General features: G+C 43.4%; 3 protein-coding genes across 3 annotated transcripts in view; 2 read left to right on the top strand and 1 right to left on the bottom strand.

Moving 5' to 3' along the window:
• The window catches only part of LOC133380810 (uncharacterized), a 66685-nt gene extending 61371 nt beyond the window's left edge, over positions 1-5314 (bottom strand). The window contains exon 1 of the mRNA XM_061618859.1: positions 5247-5314. The gene's annotated coding sequence lies outside the window, so the exon portion shown is untranslated. The remainder of the gene's footprint in view (positions 1-5246) is intronic.
• Positions 5315-5737: 423 nt separating this feature from the next.
• On the top strand, positions 5738-21884 carry CCDC71 (coiled-coil domain containing 71). The gene is made up of 2 exons (XM_061618852.1): positions 5738-5825; positions 20184-21884. Exon 2 carries the CDS (start codon positions 20245-20247, stop codon positions 21439-21441), a length of 1197 nt encoding a protein of 398 aa, XP_061474836.1. The 5' UTR covers positions 5738-5825; positions 20184-20244; the 3' UTR covers positions 21442-21884.
• The window catches only part of LOC133380808 (uncharacterized), a 59089-nt gene continuing 44241 nt past the window's right edge, over positions 7927-22774 (top strand). Inside the window, exon 1 of the mRNA XM_061618854.1 lies at positions 7927-7992. The gene's annotated coding sequence lies outside the window, so the exon portion shown is untranslated. The remainder of the gene's footprint in view (positions 7993-22774) is intronic.

Raw genomic sequence — 22774 nt, 5'->3', positions numbered from 1 at the left:
CATTAAGGTTATTAATTGCTTTATATAACCGTCCCAAAGAAACCTACGTATAATAGTAAAACAGTCTATACAACATATGGAAAAGAATTATGGATGAAGCACAATATGAGGTAATCAAACCATACAAATAACCCTTCCAGCCACTAACATAGTCTAACCATCACAGGCAGCCCCCCAAGGGAGGGGAGAGTTCTGCTTGGTGATACCACCTGGACATCCTTCCCCTACCCTTCCATCTCTGCCAGCTGTTATTATATACAATTAATTTATGGAATTTACTACCATGATGTGGAAATAGTCACTGGCTTAGATGGCTTTAAAATGGAGGATGAGCACCTTACTAGCCCCAACACCTAAATGAAACCTTCAGGTTAATTGTTGGAATAAGGGTAGGCAGGGATAGCCAACGTGATAGCTTCCAGATGTTGTTAAGACTCCAACCCCCATCAGCTCCAACTAGCATGGCCAATGGTCAGGGATGATGGGAGTTGTATTTATTTATTTATTATTTGATTTATATCCAGCCCTTCCTCCCAACAGGAGCCCAGGATGGCAAACAAAAGCACTAAAAACACTTCAAAACATCATAAAAACAGACTTTAAAATACATTAATCCAGCAATATCTGGAGGCCACCATCCTGGCCATTTCTGGGGTAAGGCAAACAGCAGAGGAGAACTGTTGCCCTCATGTCCTTCTGTGGGCATCTGAGATCCATCTGGCTCGCCTCTTTTTCGAAGAGGATGCTTGACTAGATTAATCTTTGGTCTGATCCAGCAGGGCTCTCTTTTTATTCAACTTGGGACAATGGAAAACTTCATTTCTACTTGGGTGAAAGGAAGATAAACCACGGTTTTGGAAAACTGCCATCCATGGGAATATGATTGAAGGGGTATAAATATACTGTAAATAAATAGTTAAACAAGCTCAGCTTTCCACTTTTCACCTTAGTTGGTCATGTCCCACAGCTTTAAGCCCCTTGCTGGTCTGCATTGTTCCTGTTGCCCTTTTTTTTGCTGGGGGAGGAGCAACAAGACCAGGTAACAACCTGGAAAGAACTTGGTGGTTGGGATATGCCTCAGGTAAGCAGCCTGCCATTTTGAGAGTCTTGAAATATTAATGCTTGACAATTACATTAGCTTTTCTATTAGCAATTGGCCTGACTAGGGGAGACAGAGAGAGATGAGTCATGGTGTTAAGAACTTAGCATTCCCTGACTGCTTGAAATTAATTTAGGGAAAGGTTTCAGTCTCACATACCCTCTAACATTTCTCAGTTGGAAATAAGGACACACTTGTTAATACTATTTTCCCCATTGCAGGTACACTGCCTCCCTGCCCCCCTCCCGCAACATCATTATACATTGCTGCAGGCTCTTCTCTGTCCACTGGATGCTATATTTATGTATTATGGAATAGCTTGTAATTTACCAATTTAAAGACTGTTCCTTGGATTAATGAGATAATTTGGATTATAGAAAATCTGAATAGTCTGACAATATGTTCTCAGCAAAAATATACGAGAAGTTTCAATGTGTGAATTGGCAGACTGCATGGTGCCTTATTGTTTATATGTGTCCACTGACATCCATGTGCGTTAAAGTCCAGTTGCATTCCTTCCCCCACTGCCTTAAGATTTAATGTTCAAAGTCTCTGGAGAGGGATCTGAACTCTGAGGAAACACAACTCTAGGGGACTTCAGACTACCTCCCCTCCAAGAGTTGAAAGAATGAGGGGGGACATGGGCTAGCTCCACCCTGTCATTGATACCCACAGCTACCACACCAAACACTATCTGCATGTTCACTGAGCATGGGAAGAGTCACCATGTGCATACCAATGTACACACATAGCTCTCCACATAAGGGGTACTCTGATTGGCCCTGGGCCCACCTTGTGTGGAGGAATTCTACATATGTTCATCAGTATGCATGTGGCCAAATGAATGGACCATGATGGAAGCTGGAATCCAACAACATCTGAAGGATCACAGGTTCCACGGTCCGGATCTAAAGGATGAACCAAACTGTAATACTTAGTTGACACATTTAGATCAACATATGACCACATTTGGAATCAACCATGGGTTCAAGAATCACCTACAGCTTTAAATCTTTTAATATTTTAATGGACAGATGTTTTCCTATACCTTGGCCAGAGGGTTTCTAAGAGGATTTGACATGTTGGCCAATAATTAGGAGGGACAGAATGAAAACTAGTTGCCGAGCCACTCTATCAAGTGATTCCCTGGGCCCCCCGTCTGTCCAGTGGAACTAATAAAATCATGCCTGTGCCATTCTGATCAATGGAAGATCTAATGTTACCTTTGAAATGATAGTCTTTGCCTTGTTCCTTATAATAACACATCTTGTTCCCTATATTTTTATACTCATATCATATTCATCCTTGCTGTGATTATAGTACATGTCTTTTTGTCTTGGGTTATAATTACATACATTTTCCTCTTAAGAGTTATCACAATCAAATTTCTTATTCATTTGTAACTTGTCAATTTCTGAAAATTATCATTTTGGTATCTTTTATTGTAAGAAATAACCCACCATTGATCATAAGTGATACATCTTGTGATTGTATCCTCCCCCAAAGTATCAGCAAACTGGGCACTTCCAGTGGGGAGTTTATTGTTGAATTGGTGCTGCTCATATTCGCAAGCTTTTTGGAGCGTCCACATATGTTGTTTGTCATCAAAATGCCAGCCTATGCTTTTTTAAAATCCGATTTTTCCTTACTGCAGAAAATCCAATATGTAAAAATAGCAGATTTTTTGGGAGTAGGCAGTTTGTCATGTGTGTGGGGATATTTCTATAGCCACAACCTATTTCTGTTTGCTCTTCACCTGAGAACCTTTTAGCCTTTGTTTCCAGTGGTAACCAGTACCAAAGGAAAGAAATCTACTTCCACTAATTACCACATGCCCAATTTAGATGTTATCTTAAGATATCTGCACAGTAAATTTGAAATATTACCTAGGCAACTGCATTTGATGTTGTTTTAAAAATGTATGTATTTTTAATAGAGGTCTTGTGCGAACCTCTTGATCACGTTTGCACTTGTGCACAAGACCTCAGTATTACATTTTTAAAAACACACAAATGGAAATGGATATTGTCCACCCACTCAAAAGCACAAGCGTCCATTTTGACCATAGTGAAACATAGTAACTGACTGGATAAGGCTAGTAAAGTTTGCTGTGATTGAAACAAAACAAAGATTTGAGTGCAAAGATATAGAAATATACAATGCCCAGAATCCAGTATGGTAGTGGAGGATGAAGGGTGGAGGAGGAGGACAGAAAAACAGAACCCAGATACATTCTGTCAAGCTTTACCCATTGGTGTGGACAGCAAGTGGCTGAATAGCAATGAATATCCATGACCGAAAACAATGAAAATGTTTGGAAGCGAATGTGCCAAACATGCACACAGAAAATATAAGTGATATAAGGTCTCCGTCTGGAAGCACCCTTTATTACATGTCTCACTTGAGTCTGGGGCTCTGATTTTTGGCTGCTGATGTGCTGTAGTATTGGGTTAAGCTGTCTGAACATAAAAGGTGGTGGTGGGTGCACCCATTGAGAGGTCAAAATCAGACCAACAGAGGCCTGGTAGACAGTACAAAATGGGCCAACAAAAAAACTAAGCACATAGAAGAACAAGCCTTGCTGAAGCAGAGCCAGCATGGCTTCTGCAAGGGAAAGTCCTGTCTCAGTAACCTATTAGAATTCTTTGAGAGTGTCAACAAGCATATAGATAGAGGTGATCCAGTGGACATAGTGTACTTAGACTTTCAAAAAGCGTTTGACAAGGTACCTCACCAAAGGCTTCTAAGGAAGCTTAGCAGTCATGGAATAAGAGGAGACGTCCTCTTGTGGATAAGGAAATGGTTAAGAAGCAGAAAGCAGAGAGTAGGAATAAACGGACAGTTCTCCCAATGGAGGGCTGTAGAAAGTGGGGTCCCTCAAGGATCGGTATTGGGACCTGTACTTTTCAACTTGTTCATTAATGACCTAGAATTAGGAGTGAGCAGTGAAGTGGCCAAGTTTGCTGACGACACTAAATTGTTCAGGGTTGTTAAAACAAAAAGGGATTGCGAAGAGCTCCAAAAAGACCTCTCCAAACTGAGTGAATGGGCAGAAAAATGGCAAATGCAATTCAATATAAACAAGTGTAAAATTATGCATATTGGAGCAAAAAATCTGAATTTCACGTATACGCTCATGGGGTCTGAACTGGCGGTGACCGACCAGGAGAGAGACCTCGGGGTTGTAGTGGACAGCACGATGAAAATGTCGACCCAGTGTGCGGCAGCTGTGAAAAAGGCAAATTCCATGCTAGCGATAATTAGGAAAGGTATTAAAAATAAAACAGCCGATATCATAATGCCATTGTATAAATCTATGGTGCGGCCGCATTTGGAATACTGTGTACAGTTCTGGTCGCCTCATCTCAAAAAGGATATTATAGAGTTGGAAAAGGTTCAGAAGAGGGCAACCAGAATGATGAAGGGGATGAAGCGACTCCCTTACGAGGAAAGGTTGCAGCATTTGGGGCTTTTTAGTTTAGAGAAAAGGTGGGTCAGAGGAGACATGATAGAAGTGTATAAAATTATGCATGGCATTGAGAAAGTGGATAGAGAAAAGTTCTTCTCCCTCTCTCCTAATACTAGAACTCGTGGACATTGAAAGAAGCTGAATGTTGGAAGTTTCAGGACAGACAAAAGGAAGTACTTCTTTACTCAGCACATAGTTAAACTATGGAATTTACTCCCACAAGATGCAGTAATGGCCACCAGCTTGGATGGCTTTAAAAGAAGATTAGACAAATTCATGGAGGACAGGGCTATCAATGGCTACGAGCCATGATGGCTCTGCTCTGCCACCCTAGTCAGAGGCAGCATGCTTCTGAAAATCAGTTGCCGGAAGCCTCAGGAGGGGAGAGTGTTCTTGCACTCGGGTCCTGCTTGCGGGCTTCCCCCAGGCACCTGGTTGGCCACTGTGAGAACAGGATGCTGGACTAGATGGGCCACTGGCCTGATCCTGCAAGCTCTTCTTATGTTCTTAAACTAGATAGTGCAGGAAACTAATTTTTAGAGTACTTCAGTAATTTCCAAAGAAGGATGTGTAATTGGGGAGACCATTTTGGCCTTGGTTGGAGGACATGGAGAATTGTGGGAAAGTTAAACAAAGCAAATGGTATATTGGTGAGAGAAATAGGTGGTTGTAACTTACCCAAGACAATTTACTGGAGTTCAATGGACGAAGCCTGCAAGGAATCTTGGGGAAAGCAATGGAAATGGCAAGACAGGAAAAAGGGGCTTTTGGCAAGTTAATCAAAGAAAAATCTCAGGAAAGGTGCTTGGGCGTAGAAGGGGGGAGAGAACGTTATCAGGCATCATGAACATTGTGAAACTGACTGGCAGGAAGAAGGCAAGTATGGTGGTTCAAGGAGAAGGAAACCAGATGACTACCAAGTAAAAGAAGGATAGAGAAAAAGAGTGAAGTTTGCGGACGTGGCTAAGTTATGTGGGTAGGTGAGGGTGGGGGTCTTTGGGGTGGGCGTGGCCTTGGAGATGGGCGGAGCCACAGAGGTGCCAAGTGGGCGTGGCCTGGAAAGGCTCGACTGTGGGCGCGGCCAAGAGCTGCGGAGGGGGCGTTGGCCAGGTGATAAGCTGAAAGTGGGCGGGGCCCTCGGGGTTGTTCTCGCGTGGCCGGAAGCGGAAGTGGCCTTATATTTCCGGTGCTCCGCGGGCGGCCATGTTGCAAGGGCTGGAACGGCGCAGCGGCTTTTGCTGGGTCCCGCGGCGGCCGGTAGGTTGCGGGCCGGCGCCGCCGCCCGGGAGCGCGGTTCCTGATGGGGGCGCTGCAGTCGGGATTTGAACTAGTGGCCTGGCGGCTTGGGTGGCTCCCTGCCCGGCTTTCCTCCTTCTCCCATGCGTCGTCCTTCTTGTCCAGTCATGGGATGCCCCGCCCTTTGCTCTCCCTCTCCCCCCTGGGGTCTCAGGATCATCCCTCCGCCACTGACTTTGAGGGGTATCGTTTGCTACAACGGCCGATCCTTTACCCCGGGCTTTCTTCACCCCCGCCCCGGATCCCACTGTGCCCTGCCCGCCTTTTATTCTGGTGCTACTCCTTTCCTCTGGCTCTTTAACCCCGATCGTGATGGGAGGCATACCATTTCCGTTCGAGTTTGTGTTTCCAGTGTCTGTCAGCCTCGATCCTACCTCTGTGGGGAATACGGGCTGTACTGCTCTCAGGATGGAGCCCGTCGTGCCCCTCCCAAAATCTGCTGCCACACAGTAGAACCAGGCTTGGGTGATTCGTCCTTGCCTATTGCCTTCGATAACCCCCTTCCCGTTTCAATCATTATGGTTGTCCCAGGCTCCATTTATTGCAAGGAGAAAAAAAAATTGGTGGATGTCCTTGGATTTACAGAAGGAGAAGGAGCCAACGTCTTAAATAATGCTTTGTCTGCCTTGGTCACTTCTCTTGGAGTGGTCTCTGTAATCCTGTTCTCACACAATTTGCACCAAAAATGCACACTCTTAATAAGCATCTCAACAGATAGCCAGATGCCACTCTAGCTCTATTTAGATTAGTTAGGAATATGGATTTACGTTCAAGCTGGAGGCTGTGTTGTGGTCTTCTCAAGGTGGTTTCTGTGGTTTTAAATGGCAAAAATTAAAAGCTAGTCCTAAAACAGCTGTCGGGGGGGGGGGAAGAGGCCAATTAATGTGCCCTCACAAATTAAAGGTTATGAACTTCCTTTCCTGTCGTTACTGTGAGATGCTTAAGATCCGTGTCTCAAGATGATTGCAAACGTTTGTTTAGGGTTATATGTGTGTCTACTTCACAGCTAAAGAGCATATTTTGTATATACTGGAAGGTCGTTAAGAGCATGCTTCCTTGTTGTAAAGTATTTGAAATATTTAGTCTTAAAGGTTCCTGAAGAGGCAGTGTACATGTATAGCCTTAGCTTATGTTAGGAATGGAAAGATCTGTCAATTTTGGTTTTCTCAAGTTTCTTAAATTCAGTTCGCCACATTTATGCAGTAATTTGCGATTTTAAATCCTCAAGAAAATTCTCCAGCATATTACTGTGAATTTCTCCTAATAAACACATTTCATGGGCAGTTTTGACTCATGTACTCACTTTTGCAAGCAATTTCTTGTCATATAATGTATTTTTGTATGTTATTTACACTCATATATTCATTTTTATGCACACTTTCACCTAAATGCATTTTTGTACATTGTTGGTTGGCAAACTACACTGGAAAATTTGAATAAGTGTGAATTTGGAAGGATGGCTATGTTTCAGTTCTCATATTGATTTGAAAAGTGCAAATTTGATAGATTTCACTTGAAATGTGAACTGAATCAAATTTCTCACTCATCCCTAGCTTATGTTAATGAATATTTTAAGACACAAGCAGGAAAAATAATTTTTGAAGTAACCCTTAGATTTGGTATATGCCACAAGAACGTTAAAAGCCAAACTATGATTACTCATTTTAATTCTTCTTTTTAAAACCAGGAGTGGCCCAATCAGACATTCCTTCCTCTGCCTGGTCCCCTGTACTCACTCATCATCCCAATGTAATTCTGGCTTCGTTGGATTAGCGTATTCTTTCTGTTAAGCCCAGACAGTTTTTTTACAGCTTTTTTGGATAAGTGGATTCTACCCATTTATGTGGGCAATTGAAACCTTTTTTATACGTAGCAGGTTTGTAATAGCAAATTTTCGTGTCTGGTTGGTGGCCACTGACTCATATGCTCATTTTAAAGAAGTCTTAACAGTGTATTCCTGTGCAGTTTTACTTTAAAGTCAGCCCTACTGTGTTCAGTAGTGCTTACTCTAGTGTGTTTCGGATTACAGCCTTAGAGTCCAGAGTCCTGCTGGTTTTGATTGCTTCTAGCATTCCTTTGGGTGAAAAGTTGCAGTATTTGAACATGAAGATGCTTTGGGTGCTTCAGAGTGAGTGCTGCTGAGTGATTAATTTTGGACTGGGTTCTGTGTTTTAATTGGTTTCTCAGCCTATAAGTATGAATGTGATTACTTTGGAAATGAGATTATTGATTGCTATACTCCTTTTGTATAAAGTGCTCTATGTTCTTACACTTCATCATCCTTTCAACAGCCGTATGAAGTAATTCCCATTTTACAAAGAGGGACCTGTTAAGAATGACTTATCCAAAGTTACCTTGTCAATTCATAGAAGAATTGTGATACAAATTGATGTCCAGGCCAATAACTGTCCACTGGACCAAGCTGAATCTGCTATTAAGTAACTAATACCATGTTTGAAAGAAGTGCACAGATTTTGTGTGTGAGATAGGTTGAAACTGGGCATAATGTCTAATGAGGTTGCTCCCGAAACTGTAGCCTCATGTCATCAGCTCTTTCCTTGCAACTAGTGATGCAGAATATGTGACAGGATTGTATCATAGAGTTGGAAAGGACTTCAAAGGTCACCTAGTCCATTCCCCTGTCAACACAGGAAACCCACTGCTAAAGCATCCCTGATAGGTGGCCATCCAGCTGCTACTTAAGAATGCCTAACAAAGCAGAGTCCCATTTTCCAAGGGAGTCTGTTCAATCTTGAACAGGTCATACCAGCAGGAAGCTCTTCCTAATGTTGAGTTGAAAATATTTTTCTTGTAATTTGAACCCTTGGGTTAGGGATCTTGCCCTCTAGAACAACAGAAAATAAATTTGGTATGTCATCTACTTGACAGCCCTTATATTTGAAGAGAACAATTGTATCACCTCTTAATTGTAGCTAAACATACCCACCTCCTTCAGCCTTTCCTCATAGACTTGGTCTTCACACCCCTCCCCATCTTTGTCACCCACCTGTATTCCTTCTTAAACTGCTGGGCCCAGAACTGAACACACTACTGCAGGTAACCAAAGCAGGATAGCGCTGTTCCCTTGCTTCTCACAATCTGGACAGTATTTTACTGTTGATGCAACTTAAAATTTCATTGGTGTTTGCCACTATGTTGCATTGCTACTTGTGTTTAGCTTTTTATCTACTTAAACCCTACATCTTTTCTACACATACTGCTGTCAAACCAGGTGTCACCTATCCTGTATTTGTGTATATCAGGAACCAAGTCTCTCCAGATGTTGGATTACAACTCCCATCAGCCTCATCCAGTATGGCCAAGATAGGGATGATGGGAGTTACAGTCCAGCAACATCTAGAGGGCTGCAAGTTCCCTTCCTGTGGTGTATATGATTCTTTCTACTAAATGCGAAACTTTACATTTATCTCTGTTGAAATACATTTTGTTAGCTTTGGCCCAGTTCTCCATCCTGTCAAGATCCTGTTGGATGTTGTTTCTGTTTTCTAAGGTATTAGAATAAAATTCTCACATAAAATTTTTCAGCCATTTGTTTAGCATGGCTAGGTGCTCCTTGTGCTGCAACTCCTTCTCTTCATCATTTGGTCTCTTTTGGGAGAAGACTGAAGCAGAATAGGACGTGAGCAGTTTCCATCTTCTCTCCATCATTTGCTAACATTTCTCCATATTCTCCTCTCAACTGACCTACCATACCTTGTTCTTCCTTTCACTTTGAACATATTTTTTTTAAAAACCTTTTTAAAAAAAGCCCTCCCTTTTTCCTTTTTGTTAATTTTAACATCTCTTCTAAGCCTGTGCTGATTGTGAGCTTTAGCCCTCCTGACACACTCCCTGCAAGTATTGGCTACTCATTTTTATTTGCCTTGGTGGTGTGCCCCCCTTCTATTTCCTATACGTGCTGCTCTTAAACGTGAGCTAATCAGAGAGCTCTTTATTTTTCATGCTGGTTTCTTTAGATACCTCCCATGTAGATAACTTCAATTTTTTTGCACACTGGAACAGCTTGTGATTGTGCCTTCAGTATCTGACATTTAAGAAAAGCCCACCCTTCTCTTCTTCTTGAATAGTTCTACCCATGGGATCAGAGTCACACCTAACTACTCAGCTTTTCCATTCCTTAGTCATGAATCTCAAGGTCCCGTGGCCACTTCTACCCAAGGTCCCAACTACTTTCACCTCATCAGCCAGCTCTGCCTTATTAGTGAGGATCAGGTCTAGGATAGCTGGTCCTCTGCTCTCTTCTTTCACCTTCTAGAAGATTAAGGCTGCAATCCAATACACACTTACCTGGGAATAAGGCCCATTGAATCCAATGGAACTTACTTTTGAGTAGGGATGTATTGGGTTGCAATCTAAATTGTCAGCATATGCAACTTTCCCTTCCTCTGTGCTGCTGTCAGATTGTGTTTTGTCTTACCAGAGAGAGGAAGAGAAGTTGTGGGATTGCTGTAATATCTAGTTCTGGTCTCAGTTGGCATGAAGTTGAGCAAAAAACCTACATGCACAGAGCCTTGTAGGGTGGTTACAGGTTGGATTGTTATGTCCTGTAAAATCCCTCGTTCCCTGATACTATTGGTAGCTCAACACATAATTCTGGACTCCCCCAACTGTCATTCAGTTCCAGTTTAACCATGGACTCAGGTGGGAGGCCTTGTTCAAGTCCCTGTGCAAGATAGCAATAATAGTAATTGACTTTATTGGGTTGTTATGACACATGGAAATGTGTTAACATCCTTTGTACCTGCTGCTTAATTTCTTAAATGAAAGCAGCTAGAGTTCAAATCTTATCTGCAGGCTCTTCCCCTTATGTCAATTTTTAAATTTTATTTAACAAAATTTATATACCACTGATTGTAAAAAATTTCTAGGTGGCTTACAAAAAAAATTGATAAAACAATTAAAAACAAGTAATTAAAAACACTTTACAGACAAAAATAGCAGTAGACTAATAAGATTAAAGCACATCAACATATATGTGTCTGGATAGGCTTGCCTAAAAACAGTTTTAAGCAGGCGCCAAAAAGAATACAGTGAAGGTGCCTGCCTGATGTCAGTATGGAGGGAGTTCCAAAGAGTAGGTGCTGCCACACTAAAATAATGATTTCTTACAAGTGTAGAACGAGTATAATGCAGCACCTATAACAGTGCTTGTTCTGCAGATCAAAGCACTCAAGTGGGCACTTGTGGGGTAAAGGGGTCCAAGTAAACTAGTCTCAGACTGTTATGGGCTTTATATACCAATAGTAGCACCTTGCACTTGGCCCAGTATCAAATTGGCAACCAGTGCAGATCTCTGAGCAGAGGTGTTATATACTGATAGAATCTCACTCATGTCAGCAATCTGGTTGCAGCATTCTGCACTAATTGTAGTTTCTGGGTCAAATGTAAGGGAAGCTCTCCATAGAGTGCATTGCAGTAATCCAGTATTGAAGTCACCAATGCCTGAACTACTGTGGCCAAGCTCTCCTGACCCAGGACTGGTAGTAGTTATAGCTGATAAAAAGTATTTCTAGCCACTGAGCATATCTAGACCTGCAGTCACAGAGGTGGATCCAGAATCATTCCCAGACTGCATATCTGCTTCTTCAGGGGAAGTGCAGCCCAGTCCAGGACAGGCAATTGACCAATTTCTCAGACATGGGAACCATTCACCCACAGTGCCTTTGTCTTGCCAGGATTTAAGCTTAGCCTATTTTCCTTCATCCGTCCCACCATTGCATCCAGGCACTGGTCCAGGCCCTGCATGGGCTTTCCTTATTTGGATGTTATGGACCAATAGAGGTGAGAGTCATCACCATATTGGTGACACCATGCCCTGAAACTATTATGAGGAAGTTGAATGGTTGATTTTTTTAAGTGATGGAGAGGCTGTCTGCACAAGCTTATGTTATCTTGTCCTTTATTATTCCTTCATATATCTTATGGCATTGAAAACTAGCTCTGGGTTGAAGCTTTTGTGAGGCCTGGTTCAAATTAAGCCCTCCTTTCTTCTTCAGGATAGATGATCTAGGGAGATATTTAAGTATGAGCAATGTGCAATGGTTAATGTGCTCTAGTTCTCTTAGATGTGTGTCCATGCTCATAAGTTACGTAACGATGAGAAAAAAATGGTCAGGACTGGGGAAACTATCATTTCACCTTCTGTGCTTAACCTGGGTCGGTTATTTAAATGTTGTCAAGTGGCTGCTGTTTACTTCCTCTAGGAGGAAGGGTGGGATATAAATTTAATAAATAAAAGAATAAATAAGTTAATAAAGCTAGATAAATGAATAAACAAAGAAAAAAACAAAAAGTGGGTTGCTGTTTCACAGATAGGAGTGTAAAGTAGCTTTTCAACATATCTCTTTAAAAACCATTACATGTGATTAAATAAGTTATGACACATGCCCTAACTACTAAAATAATATCTTCAAACTGAAATCCAGCTGGTTAGGAAGATCCGGTATGACATTGGTTCTCCAAATATATTTCAGGAGACTAAAGATTCTTCAGTGCAAAGACCTGTAGTGATGCATAAGCTGCCTTGAAAATCTGTGTTGGTACCACTCCAGATCATCCCCTTAAAAGTCCAACCACATGGTGGCTCTGGGGCAGTGGTTCCCAACCTTTATGAGTATGGGACTCCCTTTATAAGCTCAAAAAATGTTGTGACCTCCTCCTCCCTGTGAGGCAGGCTAGCTGCCAGGAAGGAAGGGGGAAAGCCTTGCTTTTCTTTCAGCCCTGTTTCTTTTTGCTTAACAAAAAGCCCTCTCTCGTTCTGAGTTAGGACGTCGTCAGCAGCGGCAGTGCAAGGAGACAGGAATCAGTGGTAGTAATCCCCTCTTCTTCCTGGTATCTCTACTCTCAGCCTCCTTTGGCATCTGCCATGTATTTTATAGGCAGATGCCTGCCCTTGGTGCGCCTGAAAGACGCTCTGGCGCTTCAGCAAAAGTCCTCCCCTCTTCTTTGGAGCAAGGGGGAGGTGTCATCTGCAGCGGCAGTGGGAAGTAGACAGTATCCAGGGAGTGAAGATGTTTTTTTAAAAATTAATAAATAATTCATTTCTTTACTATTGGTGGCCCCTGTGGGTTTTGTCACGGCCCCCAGGTTAGGAATCACTGCTCTAGGGTACATGCTCAATTCATGTGGCACAATGGTGAGGTCCAACAAGTTTGGCAAGGGTTATGCTTGAACTAAATATGTGCCCAGAAGCTGAATGCTTTCCAGAATCCTCTGTAGCACCCAGAGATTACATGCCAAATGTGCAAAGGATTCATTTGCAGGCAACTCTCTGTAGAAAAAGTATCCTGAAGCTAGGAAGTTTGAAAACTATTGCAGTATGGCATAGTGCAGAGATGGGGAAGCTCTGGCCCCTAGGCCTAATTAGACCTACTAGGCCTCCCCATTTGGCCCACCAGGCCAAGTCACACCCACCTGCTGTACCCTTGACATAATATGTGAGATCAGGTATGGGGGAGGTTTGTGGGCACTGCCAGTCAGGTAAGGTGTGTGTAAAGTGATGTGTGCAGGGCTTCACAAGACCAAACAATAAGCTGATTATCGGGTCTTGCAGAGTGCTTTGCAAGGGGCTAGTGTTAAATTACAATATGGAGGAAACCCATATTCAAATATTTACTGACTGTACCGCTCACTGATGATATTGGGCATAAATAGTGAGCAGATTACAAGGAGTAGAATCACTTTTTCTGCGTTGGTCAGACTGGGCACTGCAGTTTTAGAAGAATATCAGCAAGCTGACAAGTGTCTGGAGGAGGGTGACAAAGATGGTGAGGGCCCCAGAGACGAAGTCCTATGAGAAAAGGTTGAAGGAGTTGGTTGTGTTTAGCCTGGAGAAGAGGCAATGAAGAGGCAATGTGATATCACCATCTTTAAATATGGGCCATCGCATAGATGATGGGCAAATTCATTTTCTGTTGCTTCAGAACATTATGTCTTCAACCATTGGGTTCAAATTACAAGAAAGGGGATTTCAGCTAAACGTTGCTGATAGTGCGAACTGTTTGACAATGGAACAGGTTTCCTTGGGAAATGGTGGACTCTCCTTTATTAGAGGCCTTTACACAGAGGCTGTTTGGCTACCTATCAGCGATGCTGTAGGAGTGAGCTTCCTGCATGAGCAGGGAGCTGGACTTAGATGACCTCTGAGGTCCCTTCCAATGCTACGAAACTCAAGTCATCATCTCTCAGCTTAATCTTAACATAGCAACTGAGAAGCCTATTACCTAAACTTCTAAGCCAAATACAAATGTGTCAGGTCGCCTTTGAGGAACACGGCTTTCTTGTCATTGGCCCTGCAGCTATTGAAATGTTTTAGAAGGCCTCTGAAAATATTTTGGTTAGAAAGCCTTTGTGGAATAAACTGCTGAGTGGGATTATTTTATGGTGCTTTTTATGGTACTTCTAAATTGCTTGTCTCTCCCCCCCCCATGATAGAGGCATAGTTAAACTGTGGAATTGGCTCCCACAAGTTACAGTGATGGTCAGCAACTTAGGTGGCTTTCAAGAGGATTAGGCCAATTCGTGGAGGATAAGGCTATCTGTGGCTACTAACCATAATGGCTATATTCTGCCTCTACTGTCAGAGGAAGTTTGCCTTTGAATACCTGTTGCTGGAAACCGCAGAAGGGGAGAGTGCTCTTGTGCTGAGTTCTGGCTTGTGGGCTTCCTGTAGGCACCTGATTGGCCACTGTGAGAACAGGAGGCTGGACTAGATGGGCATTTGGCCTGACCCAGCCCAAAACTCTTCTTATATCTGCCTTGGAGGGTTAGTTTTTCCTGTCACTTGGGGGTGGGGTGGGGTTGGGAAGAGAGCTAAAGACATGTGCCCTAGTACACTGCGAGGAGGAATAGTGCTTCCACAGGGACTTAAAAAGAGTCTGTGAAATAGTATGACGTGTTGCTGCAGGGGAGGGGGATTGCCTTGTTGTTGTCTGCTACTTGCTAAAGTGAAGGCCATAGCTCAGTAGCAGAGCATCCCTGGTTTAATCCCCAGTGTCTTCAGCTGGGGCTGAGAATGTCCCCTGTCTCAAACTCTGGAGAGCCACTGCCAATCAGTGAAGACAATACTGAGCTGGATCAATGATCTGGCCCCAGTATAAGGCAGTTGCCTACATTCAAAGGTTAATATGAGTGCTCCCTACTGCAGTGGACAAGCAAACCCTGCTATACAAATGTCTTCTCAAGATTGGCCTCCAGGCTTGGAAGTGGAGTTGCTTTCAAAGGTGGAGCAAGGGTTGCCCTGCAGCCCCATCCGCTCACACCTTGAATGGCCCGTGTTCTTTAATGTGATTGTTCCAGTTGTTGTGGCAGCTCACATTGCTGAAAATGTGTAACGTTTATCTTTATGGGCCAAATGCAGGGCCTCCAAGAGGCAACATTTCAAGAAGGTTGTATAAACAGTGGGAAAACAAGCAGGTCCTAGGGGATATCACCAGCATTTTATAGTCTGTTTTGGCCTGTTCTGAGAGCCACAGTTCAAACAGTATATTGCAAAATGACAATCAACTTTAACATCAAGTGGATTTTGTTGAGTTTATTGAAGAAAGGGTTAACACTGAGATGTGGAACTCCTGGTGCTATTCAACTCCCAACCAGAATGGCTAGTGGTCAGGGATGATAGTAGTCCAGCAACATTCTCCATCTCTAGGTTAACAGGGGACCTTGTCCCCTGTTAACTTAGGTCCTAATGTTTGCCTGTTGCTCTTGAGTAGCTCAGGAGACAGAGATCCCCTGTTTACTTTCATCCTGACTTCTGGGGTCCATTCAGATCCCCAGGTGCAATTTTTAATAGTGTAATTTACACATAAGTAGACCTGCAGGAGAGTCTTCCTAGCACATTGTCACAAATTTTAACCTGTACAATGTCCCCAAATTTCAGCCGGTTACCACTTTCCACTCTTCTTCTGGAAGCAAAAAACCACTTGGAGCCAAAAAAATACCCCAGCAAAAGCCCTGGGAGCAAATTTCTGCCTTTTATTGTGTAGTTTATACATGGGTAGACCTACAGGGTTGCTCTTCTAGCACATTGTCACAGTCTGTCACCTGTACATCAACACCAAATTTCAGCCAATTACCACTTACTGTTTTCCTTCTGGAAACAAAAACCCCACTGAGGTCCAAAAATCCCCCAGTTTAATCAATATGTATGGAGAAGGAACCAACATATACTGCTCAGAAAACTTCTACCTCCTCTGAATAAGAGTTTTTGTTTTTGGCTCAAGGTGCATTGGTAATGTCAAGCACACTTGTGGTGACAAAAGAGAAGGTATCTGGGATACAAAATGACCCCATCCTTCCATTGGAAATCTCATTGGGGTCCAAATATACCCCAGAGTCAGACAGTGTGATTTTTTTTAAGAGTCCGGATTAAGGTTTATATCCTCACATATTTCTGGGACAAGGTTTGACCATTTGAGCCAATTAAGAATTAGTTTATCAAATAATAGAGAGCCAGTGTGGTGTAGTGGTTAAGGTGTTGGACTACGATGTGGGAGACCTGGGTTCGAATCCCCACATAGCCATGAAGCTCACTGGGTGACCTTGGGCCAGTCACTGCCTCTGAGCCTCATGAAAACCCTATTCATACGGTCGCCATAAGTCAGAATTGACTTGAAGGCAGTACATGTACATTTACATTTACAGTAGGGCCCCGCTTTATGAGGAAGGCCAAACAAGAGATGGATTGATTCCATAAAGGAAGCCACAGACCTGAACTTACAAGATCTGAACAGGGTGGTTCACGACAGATGCTATTGGAGGTCACTGATTCATAGGGTTGCCATAAGTCGTGGTCGACTTGGAGGCACATAACAAGACTAAAGCCCCACTCATACGGCACTTGTTCCGCTTTTATGGTGGTTTTCAGGCGTCGCACGCCATTCTGTTAAATGAATTCCGCTTTTTGGCGGTTTTCGCTTTTCAGCGGGCCCCCGCAACGTAACCCACGGTATGAGTGGGGCCCTACTGTACATTTTATCAAATAATGGTCAAAATGTTTAGCACATTTATCTGGTGGAACTGTGTGTGAAAGAGGCTTGCACCGATCGTCAAAACCATGAAACAGTTTCATTCTAAATTAGGGTAATCACTTGTTTTTCCAGCTCAGAATATTGTTGGAATATCAGTGTTTGTTGGTGATAAGAGACTGAATAGTTTTCAAAAGTAGTTTTTTAATTGGAACCCCAGAGGATAGCTCAAACGTTAAGACTTTTTTTCTTTGAAATGAAGGACTCCTTCAGGTGTCTCCCCCCCCATGATGATTTGTGCTCTTGATGCTCGTGTGGTGGGCGCACATGATCTCTCTTTCCATATTGTTTGTGCCTGCAAAAGTTTTAGGATAGTCACAATGCTTCACTTCCAATCAGTGCATATCCTGTAACTTCTGAAAACCTGCTGAAATCCCAGAACTTTTAATACCACAAAAAAGTTCTGGTTTACTTTTGTCCTGCATTGGTTGCACTGTAGCCCCTCTAGGCAGAAATAATGTGGTACCATTGGGGAAGCATCACAAAACAAACTAAAGTAGAATAAATCCACCACTTACGCACTATTATTGTGTCAAGAACATGTTTCAAGAGAGCATGCCCACAATAAAAGACCAGGCTGGAGGGGCCATTAAACAACTAAAACGCACACTATTTATAAAGTACCATCAATGTACATGGTGCTTTATGGGGCAATGTAAGAAAAAGACAAGTCCCCATCCTGAGACGCTTACAATCAAAATTTCAACCCAGGTGGGGGAGGGGGAACAGAAGCAAAGGTAAATTGGGGAACATTATGTAGAAATACAGTTAACCATGCTTAGGCTTAGTTTAGGTAGAGAATGAGGACTTGAGGGGTGACAGATTTTCAGAAAAGGTAAGGAGGGGTGAACAGGATGGAAGAAAGGTGGTGCCATGTAAGTGTTCTGGTGGGGTGTTCCAGGGGCACCAGTGGAGTAGGGGACCTTTGGGCAATAAAGGGGTGGGAGAGTGAAAGTCACAGGCAGGTTTACATTAGGCTATGAGGACAGAGAAGTTGGGCAAGATTGTGGAGGGCTTTGAAGGTAAGCAAAAGGAGTTTGTGATGGATTCCAAACCGGATAGGAAGCCGCATGGTAACCATGTCAAAGCTATGTTAAAAGCCCAACTTGTACATATGGCTGTTAACAATTTGGCTCAGTTTGCACATTACGCTAAGCTAAACGGTGGCTTAGCACGACCACACAGGCTCCCAGAGAGGAGATCACAGCCACTTTGAGTCGTCAGTGCTGCTGTGAGCTAAGTCATGGTTTGGCTTAGTATTTATTTATTGAATTTATTAGTCGCCCATCTGGCTGGCTGTCCAGCCACTCTGGGTGACCTACAAAATAGGCATACAATACCTAGACATTAAAAATCTAAAAACAATGAAGATATGTAGTCCAAATCCAAATGTAGTATGTAGTCCAAATCCGGACTTATGGTTTGTCTCGCATGTATGTATTAGGCCCTGGTTTGACTTAATGTTGCATGCAAACCAGGTCACTTTGAGTATGCTTATATGCACTTCGGTGGACCTTATGTGTCCAAATTAATCCATGGCAGTGTTGGCACATTTATTATAAAATAGCTTACTACAGTAATTACATAAGGGCAAACAAGTACATTGATTATGGTCAAATGCATCACTGAAGAACTGAAGGAGGGAAGCTGTCCTCCCTTGGTTAAGGACTGGGCACAGAGTCCTTACCTATCAGTATCTATTAAGGGAGAAGACCTCACCTATGTGCATACCACATAGTGTTAAACACGTACTGGAATGTCCACAGCTCTCAAGTGTGCAACAGGCATTTCTGCATACTTGAAACTTAGCTTCAGTTCTAGACGACAGTGTTCCTGAGCTCTGTTGACTTGCTGTCCTCTTTAGGACCGTTCGGATTATTGAGATTGAGTCACTAATGAAAGAATTTTCTTGTGTTTGCACTACAACTAGCGTGCGGTGTGATACGACCTAATTGTTGCTGCGCCCTAAACTTCAATCTGCCTATCTGTATAAGGGCATTCTTGACTTCATAGAATATTAAGACTGCAGTCAAATATAATCAAGTAGATAAGTGAGTTGAGCAGCATTCCAGCTCTTCCTGCTTATGGATATCTCACCAAACATTTCCTGCGTGCATTATAGCGAGGAGAAAATTTGACTCATTGTGAGATTGGTAGAACAACTCATACTTTGTGATACATGAGCGTATTTCTTTAGCTCATTGAAACGCCATAACATAATGGCGCAGCCTATCCAGGGGAAACATCACTCTGAGTGAAGAATATGAATGCTTGAGAGTGTGTGCGCTCAAAACAAAATGGCTTGTGAACAGCGTGTGGACCAGATGGTGAAGCTGTCATGGATATTAACGAAAAGGACAGGTTTAATTCATCTTTCCACTCTTGCTTGATTCACCCTCGACCCAGCAACCTTTCACCTAGTTAACTTGCGCCTTGCTCAGCCTTTCCCTCCTAGCAACCTTTTTATCTTTCTTCTGTTGTCAGCAACAGCAGGATTGAAAGTGTCCCCCTATATCTCAGTAGGATTAAAAGGAAGAACAATGCCTTAAATATGATGAGGGTCTGTAGAATGTTAGTTAACAGTCACCTTCCTTGAAATAGTCTTCTTTGTGATGGTGAAGTGAAAATAATTTATTTGAAGACGAGAGTTTGCGAACACATTTGTTTTAGGAAGCCTATAGACCAAGGTGGAGGATACAGGGACTACTTTAGAACGGTCATGACAGGTTTTGAATCTTAGTAAAAACAAAATTTAGAATGATCTATTAAAAATGTAGTATAGGCATCTCTATAGAGCCATGGCTTCTGCTTAATCACAAAAAAGTGTAGTGTAAGAGGATGTACAGTAATGGGATAGGAATCCTTCAGCTCCTCACCTTTTTGGGAGATAGCTTCCAGCGTCTGTGGTCACATTCTGAGAATACGACTAGCTCCTTACAAGTCACATCCACAACACCAAAGCTCATGAGACACCTTGGTGGGGGGAAGGAGGGGCAGCTTGCTAGAGAATGTGCATTCCTTGTTTAGGTTTGTTAAACTCAAGCCGCTTTCTCTTGTGTGGCTTTGCTACAAGCAATGTGCGTATTTGGTCAGTGGAGGTTTGGCAGAATTGACCACTTGTGATTTTAGGCCCGTGCTGTGTAAAGGTAAGATGAAATAATTGCAGAAGTGTCATGGTGGCATTAAGAGCTTCCACTAAAAAACCCCCACAAAAGCCTCTAGATGGATGTTTTTCGAGTTGTAAGTTAACTGCCTTTTCCCCTTTTCCTTTAAGGTGACCTGCATTGGCTTCCAAGTGGTTTGGACGTATTAGAAGTTCCCATTAGCCTAATGCCATGAATGTGGAGGTGGACAATGTGGAAGAAAAAGCTGTCCATTCCTGGTCAAGGATCTCCTCTGCAGGACAGAAAGCCTTGGAAGAAGCTCTCCGAGTGTTCAACCCCATGTCCAAGGACCTGTCTGACACAGAGACCCAGCTGGTAGCTTTTCTTCAAGGCCTCAGGGAGGAAGGCTACCAGCCCACAATTCTAAGGAGTAAAGACGTGTACGGCTACAGCTCATGTACAGCCAATATGCCCAGCCAGCCAAAAGGCAGCATCCAGAACACTTCAAAAGCAGCTGCCCCTGTTTCAGAGTCTGCTAAGGCTCCAGCCCGAAACACAGCAACCACAGCAAAAATATCTGGCCCCTTCGCAGGTATTACAGTAAGTTCTCCTGAAGACTCTGCTAAACCATTGTCTAAGAACAGTAATTCCACAAACCTCCTCTTGAACTCATTGAAACGGACACGTTCGGGCACATCAAAAGCCTCTGCGGTGGGCTTTCCTTCTAACATGTACCCTGGTGTCTATCCAGCCATGAGACTGTCTGTGGTGCTAGAGGCCTTGGTTCCACTGAAAGCCACAGCATCCTGTCTGGAGTCAAAATGTGAGCAAGGGCATCTTGGGATTTCTCCCTCGGACCTTAAGCTCCTCAAGGCAGCTAGTGCATCCAGGCAGTCTTCAGCCACCAAGGCCACTAAAATATCACCTGGTCAGATGGACCCCAAAGGGTATCGGCACCTAATAAAGAAAGTGCCGGACTCTGCCGCTCTGACTGTGAGCCTTATGAAAGGACCAAAGGGTGGGGTGCTGCAGGAAAGCAATGCTTGTAAAGCCTCTGGGATCCTAAATGGCAGGATATCTGGAAGTGCCTCCCAGAGCTGTAGCACGGGAACATCCAGAATGAAGGAGCCATCTGTGAGTAAATTGGAACGGAGAGGTGGTGGAAGCCATCAGGAGACTCTTGAGCAGAAAAGGAAAAGAGGGGAGGAGGGAAAGGAATTGCCACGCCGGAAGAAACCCAATTCTGTTCCGCCCCCCAGTAAACCGGAACTGGCTTCGGCAACGCTGAACCTGCTGAAATTCCAGGCCATCAAGGTGAACAGCTCTTCAGATGAAGAATTGAGGAGGAGAGCACAGAAGATCCTTAGGGTCAATCTGTCCCCTGTTATTAGAATTCAGCCATTGCCTCACTCTCACAGTGTCCCTTGAGTTGCTTAGCTAAGTTGGAGCCACAGGGCCACACAGTGCAAGTGCGATCAGACCAACTTCAGGCCCCTTGGGGGTTGATGAGGATGTACATGCCTGCAGTCTTCCAGTGGCTTGCCCTCAGGCCATAGCTAGCAGCTGGGGAATATTCTGCAGAGCTGGGCAACTGCTGGATTATATTAAAAAAAAAATGTTTAGAAAGACTGGAGGAGGCCTCCCAAGGCCTCACTGCAAGAAAAATGGAGCAGAGCATTGGCCTTCCTCTAGAACTTTTCTACAGTGTTTTTGTAAACATGGCAGAGCATACATCTGGGGTTTGGCAGTACTTGGGAATATTGCTGTACTGTGATATTTTTCTTTTCTTTTTTCAGTCTGTAAATCTACTTGGTTTTATTTTGATCATATTTTATATACTTATTAAATATAAATATCTATGGACTCATGTACATGCATTGCCGAAGGGCTGTCAGAATGTGATCCCTTTTTCATGACCCCCCCCCCGCCCTTCCGTAGCACTGGGTTCAAAAGCTTTTCTCTCATGTTTTGTTTGTTTGTTGGAAGACGTGAAGGCCTTCGCTTGTCTCCAGGGTAATCTTCTTTCACTGTACATCTGAGGGGCTAGTTGTCATTCACTAGTTGCTGGCTCCTGCCACCACCTGTTATAGCGGACTCGAAGGATCAGGGTTGTGTGTCAGCTGGAGGCATATTCCCATATAGAAAGGGAGAACTGGAGAAAATGTGGGCTTTCTCTGATGCCATCACTCTTCCCTCCCCTAACAAGCTGTGAGGTGGTGGCAGTGGAGAGGAGTGAGTGGGGAGGGTAGTTGCCTCAAATATGGAGACTTGAAAGGCCTTTTTGAAAAGGTGGCAAGGGAGGATAGACTCAGGCCACATTTGCATAATACATTTATTCCATTATTTTTCCACTTTAAACAGTCTGGCTTCCCCCAAAGAATCCTGGGAAGTGTAGTTTGTGAAGGGTGCTGAGAGTTGTCAACAGGGAATACCTACTCCCTTCACAGAGCTACAATTGCCAAGTGGTTTAACAATCAGTTCCTCTTCCCAGAGAACTCTGGGATTTTAGCTCTGTGAGGCAAATAGGGGTTTTCTGATAACTCTCAGCCCCCTTAATAAACTACACTTCCCAGGATTCTTTCAGGGAAACCATGACTGTTTAATTTTGAAAAATAGTGGAATAAACATACGGTTTGAATGCGGCCAAAGTTCCCAGTGTGCCCCAGGCAAGCAGAGAAGGGTGCCTTGTAGATTACTGCCACATTAGTGCCATAGAAGGCAGGGAGGGACGCCTCTTGTTTGTGGAGAGCCTTTCTATAGA

Source organism: Rhineura floridana, chromosome 3 (assembly GCF_030035675.1).
Source record: "Rhineura floridana isolate rRhiFlo1 chromosome 3, rRhiFlo1.hap2, whole genome shotgun sequence".
In the NCBI taxonomy this organism is placed as follows: domain Eukaryota; kingdom Metazoa; phylum Chordata; class Lepidosauria; order Squamata; family Rhineuridae; genus Rhineura; species Rhineura floridana.
This window is presented reverse-complemented; position numbering and strand designations above follow the sequence as displayed.

Excerpts from the sequence above, each read along its gene's own strand:
- CCDC71 (XM_061618852.1), top strand. The coding sequence starts at position 20,245 with ATGAATGTGGAGGTGGACAATGTGGAAGAAAAAGCTGTCCATTCCTGG.